Source organism: Penaeus chinensis, chromosome 31 (assembly GCF_019202785.1).
Source record: "Penaeus chinensis breed Huanghai No. 1 chromosome 31, ASM1920278v2, whole genome shotgun sequence".
In the NCBI taxonomy this organism is placed as follows: Eukaryota; Metazoa; Arthropoda; class Malacostraca; order Decapoda; family Penaeidae; genus Penaeus; species Penaeus chinensis.
The window spans coordinates 2,680,125-2,685,124 of NC_061849.1; the positions used below are offsets into that span (position 1 = coordinate 2,680,125).

Sequence of the window (5,000 nt, forward strand, 5' to 3'; positions counted from 1 at the left end):
GAGAAGAGGATGACTACATCATGTATGGTATGTTAATATAGATAAAATTTTGTTATATTTTTTTATATAAAAAATATATCTACAGTGTAATGGGGTGTGAATAATAGATTTTTAATCATATGTAACTATACCTTTCCAGAAATTTCAAAGTGTGGAGGAGTCTCACTTAGCACAAATGCTACAGTTTGTGCAAACCTACATAAATGTTCTACAAAGCAACCATGAAGCAATGGGGCAGGTACACCGTGACCTTCTCAGCCAGTACTCGCAGTTCTCAGTGGAAAAATTGCTTGACCAGTTTGCGCTTTCAAAACATACTGGATTAGAAAAACCATGTGAGTAAAATTGCGTCACCTGTTTCGTACTGTATTTAGTTTATTATGATAAAATCCTGGTAATTTGTGCACCCCTAGAGGATTTATTAAACCTCCCATGATGTGCTTTTATATAAAGTTGATGAAATAGGAAAAATAAATATTTTAGTTGTAATGTGCCTCTTGCCTGCTCTTGAGGTAACTTCCTTTAAAACAAGTAAGCTTTTTTACTTATTTTTTGAATTAGCTAAATTTGTAGGCTAGAACCATTTTATTTTTATTTTTTTTCAAAAGATTGAGTAAAACTATATGTATGCATATATAGATATATGTATGTGTGTATATATATGTATATTAATATATTTAATTGTATATACATATACATATATACATATATATGTATATATAGTATATATAGTATATATATATATAATATACTATACATATACACACAATATATATATATATATATATATATATATATATATATATATATATATATATATATATATTATATACACACACACACACACACACACACACACACACACACACACACATATAATATACTATATATATATATATATATATAATATATATATATATATATATATATATATATATATATATAATATATATGTAATACATATATATATATATATATATATATATATACACACAATATTTATATAGTATATATACATATATATACATAAATATACATATATCGCTCAGCTGTATTCCAAATGTATGTTGTTATTTGTACATTTACACATAGCAAGTCTACAATTTATTTGTTTTCTTTATCGTACAGATGTGATGGTTTTTGAAGATGCTGGGTCTCTAGGATCAGCCATTTCAGGACAGCAGTCGCCCGAACCTGCTGATCAGTCCAAATCTTCAGCAGAAGATGCAGGGGTTGGCGGGGGAAGCTCCAGTGGTGGCGTCTTAGCTGGAGGTACTGTGGTTGTCACAAAGTCGGGTAGGAAAGAAACTGGTAAAAAGTTTTTAAGGGAGCGTGCTTCCATGTTTTCTATGTCCAGGGTTACCCTAAGGTCTCCCTCAGTGACCACAGCAGGAAGTGGTGGAGGTGGGGGGCAAGGGGGGGATAACGGCAGGGTCACGGTCAGTCCTCCCTCCACACCCACCAACATCACACAGGATCCCAGTCACTCTCCAGAAATTAAAACAGCTGGGGCTTCCGTGTGCACACCTCCCACAAGAGGTAGCAACAACTCTAGCACTAGCAACAGCAAACCGTCCCGTCGCACCACCTCTCTCCTCAACCTCTTTGTGGCGTCCACTTCTTTCACTGGTATGTGGTTGTTCCGTGTGCTCTGTGTTACTGGCTCTGTGGCAATATGTAGTGTTTTAATTCTTCCTTTCTCTTTCAGGCAGCTTTTCACATGCTATCACATGATCACCTGAATATAATGAGCTTTATAGACTTCTGCTCTGATTCATTTTGTCATTTGTATTTCCCCCCTACAGGATTTTTGTTTTTTAGACAGAGGATGTAGATTCCTTTCAATAGCAATACATGGCAGTGTCAGTCCTTTTCATTGGAATGTCTCAGTATAGTATAAGATAGCAGGTAATTGGGCTATAAAATAGACTTGATAACATGTTTAAGACTCTGCAGGCTGTATGCAGAATAAAGAGATTGCTATTGTAATGTGACTAACTTGACTGACCAGGGAAGTGATTTTTGCAAAATACAGGGAATGCAGCTACTTCGTAATTAAATAAATGCAGTTTAATTCAAGAAGTTCTAGGTTAGATATAATCATTACTCTTGTATGAGGTTTGCCCCAGTTAGTGCATGGCATATTGAAGCAGACTAAATATTTTGATGATTAAATTGCCAGAAACATAAATGATTTACAAAAATCTCTTCTCTGTTAAAACCTGTTTTAAAGTATGGCTCTTCAGTAAGAAGATAATATAGTCAAGATGGGATTACTGGTATTTAGGGGTATTTGAGGCTGATTGCGTTATTAATTAGCCAAAATACTGTGAATGATTTCTATATAGATTTCAATAGAAAACCTGGTAAAGCAGTCATCTTGCTTTGGTGCCAACCATTCTAAAGCCCTTACTGAAAGCAACTGCCAAGTAAAGACTCATCGCTTGAAAGTGAAGTATTGGCCTATCTGAAACAAATGGGAACGTTAGCTGGAGCCTCTGCCACAAGTTAAATTAAACTATGAATAATTGATGGGGATAATGAAAGATGAAGTTCAGTTTGGATGATGAAGGGAATTTGGGAGTCGATTGCATAAATTCTTTGTTTGGTTTTAAATTTGTTTGATTTATGATATATTGAAATAATGTGAAATACATCACAGGGTTCTGATGAAGCATATGAAGCTTATAGGCAAATGAGAGCCTTGATTTACTGTGGGTATGATAATATTTTGAATTGATATCCTATTTCCTTAAATTTAAAGCTGATTATATACTTCATGTATTTTGCTTTTTGTTAAGGCATCTGTTTAATCGTTCTTGTCAGTTCTTTTCAAGTTATTTGTCATTTTTAGTATTTTGTGTATTTGTTTACTTTCAATATTTTTAGAAAAATGTGTCATTGTTACAGTTTGGGCCAATCCTTTAGTAGCCATGTTAGTTGAGGTAAATTCTCTACAGAATGGGAAAGCATTGTAATGTTAATGTTAGTAATGGTTTAGAATGATTAATTGTTACCCAAGAAGACTTGACTGAAGCTAGTGTGACTAATGTTTGTCTCTGTATGGGTTAATATGACCTTCCAGGTCGAAGTGAACGTGAGTGGTCTGCTCCCCCCAGCTGTAATTCAGGTGGGGGGGAAGGTAGCCAGGATGGGGATGGGGGTGAGAGGGTCACCGAGAGCCTCCCCCCTTCCCCAGCCAAGGCTCCTCCTGCACGTGTAACCAGTGCCCCCACCAGCCCTACTGCAGCGGACGATCCAAGCCTGGCCCGCAGTGTATTCCGCTCCTCAAAGTGTAGGGTTAACCTGCCTCTTTGTGCTATATCTTTGCTCTTATTAGTGGTCTTTTTAGACCTTGTGATTGATGATTGTAGGAAAGTTTAAGTGATTGGACCTTTCTATCGCTTCACTTGTGTGTATGAATGATAAAAAAAAATTCTGAATAGGATTGATAAAACTATTGATTGCTGACAGCATTAAAGGATTTTACAATGAAGTGGTCCATTGCCTTTGCCTGAATCAATCAACTATCACAAGTCATAATAAAATGTTTGTGGTTATTGATGGCTCTTATACATAGTTTTGTTCATTGCTGTTGACAGTGATAAACAAAACAGACTGATCATTCATTAATGACAAATAGACATACAGTAATAAGTTGTCACGATATAGAAATTCTATGAAAGCCATCAATTGATCACATGTAATATAGTCGTCCCACCTTAGATGCAGTGTTGGGAGGTGATAAAATTTTCATTTTTTTTTTTCTGTCATCAGATACGGTAATGATATCCTGAGCTTCATATATTAATGGTCTTCATGGAATTAACTGAAAATTTTATCATTTTGATTAGACTCTTTTGTTATGCTTTCTTGCTTTAAAGGGTGCCTTGGTGGAGGTAAATGTTTAATACAATGGTAAAGCCTTTGCTGTAGTTCCTGATATGCATAACTGACATTTTATTCACACTTCCAGAATAGCAGGGATACAAACTTAACTAAATCAACTTGGTGGTTTGCTTAGTGGATGCAGTGCATATATATACCCTATGTGTGAAAATTTTTGGGGACCTCCAGCACTATTGGCTGTCTGAAGCTTTGTGACTTTCATTCTTCATGCAGTCAGACCCAGCAGTTTTAATATCACTTGATTATGTCAGGGTCAGGGCTTGGTTTCATCAGTGTTAACTGATGCTATGGGGCCTCTGGATTGAGGGATGTGTGCGTGTGAGTGCGTGTGCATGTGTGTGTGCGTGTGCACTTGTGTGCATGTTTCTGTTTAGTTGTAAGAATAATCCTGTATCTTGTGTGTGTTTTAACCCAAAGCCGTACATACATGCCATGTGATTTTACTTTATTAATTGTTTTTACACATAGATGGCTACACTTGTACTAAGTCACCAGTGAGCCAATTACGAGTACTGCCTGTCTTGCCTGTTTACTTTTTTCCTTGGTTTTCGAAAATATTTTATGTTATCTTATATTGCTGTTAATAATGTCAATAACATTATAGTAATTATAATGTCTATAATAAAGATAACACCATTGATATTCATAGCAGTGTAGCCGGGGCCACAGCATGTGAGAGAGGGCTTGCGTATTGGGAAATCACCCATCGGCATTAGCTTAAACAATATTGAGTAAAGGTTTAGTTGATTTTGTGGTAGAATATGTTAAACTGGTGTTTATAAGTTTTATATTAGTAAAAGATAGGGTTAAGGGATATTTTTTTCTATCATCTTTTCTCTTCTCTCCTTTTTTTTCATTCCTCTTTTCTCAGCTGTCACATGTTCTTGTGCTTGTAAAAGATTTAGTTTGTAATGATAATGTAAAGTAAAGGAGGCTTATCTTAGCCTTAGTTGCATCAAACATCCTGAGAACAATCTGGGTGGGAGGTTAAGCACTGAATTTCCTTTTTGGGAAAGGCTATGTTCCTTGAGAAGAGAAGAGTCACCATACCAAGTAGTGGTATGGTGGACAAGAGCCAAGATCTTGATAGC

General features: G+C 35.7%; 1 protein-coding gene across 8 annotated transcripts in view; it reads left to right on the top strand.

Annotated features, from left to right (window-relative positions):
- The window catches only part of LOC125041708 (F-BAR domain only protein 2-like), a 78,983-nt gene that overhangs the window by 8,679 nt on the left and 65,304 nt on the right, over nt 1–5,000 (top strand). For 4 of the 8 annotated variants that reach the window (XM_047636932.1, XM_047636931.1, XM_047636934.1 and 1 more), the window contains exons 5-8: nt 1–27; nt 140–335; nt 1,129–1,296; nt 3,086–3,295. The exon at nt 1–27 is cut by the window's left edge and continues 129 nt beyond it. In XM_047636932.1, coding sequence (XP_047492888.1) covers nt 1–27; nt 140–335; nt 1,129–1,296; nt 3,086–3,295 — 601 coding nt within the window. The remainder of the gene's footprint in view (nt 28–139; nt 336–1,128; nt 1,297–3,085; nt 3,296–5,000) is intronic. The other 4 variants (XM_047636936.1, XM_047636938.1, XM_047636933.1 and 1 more) reach the window with 3 other exon arrangements.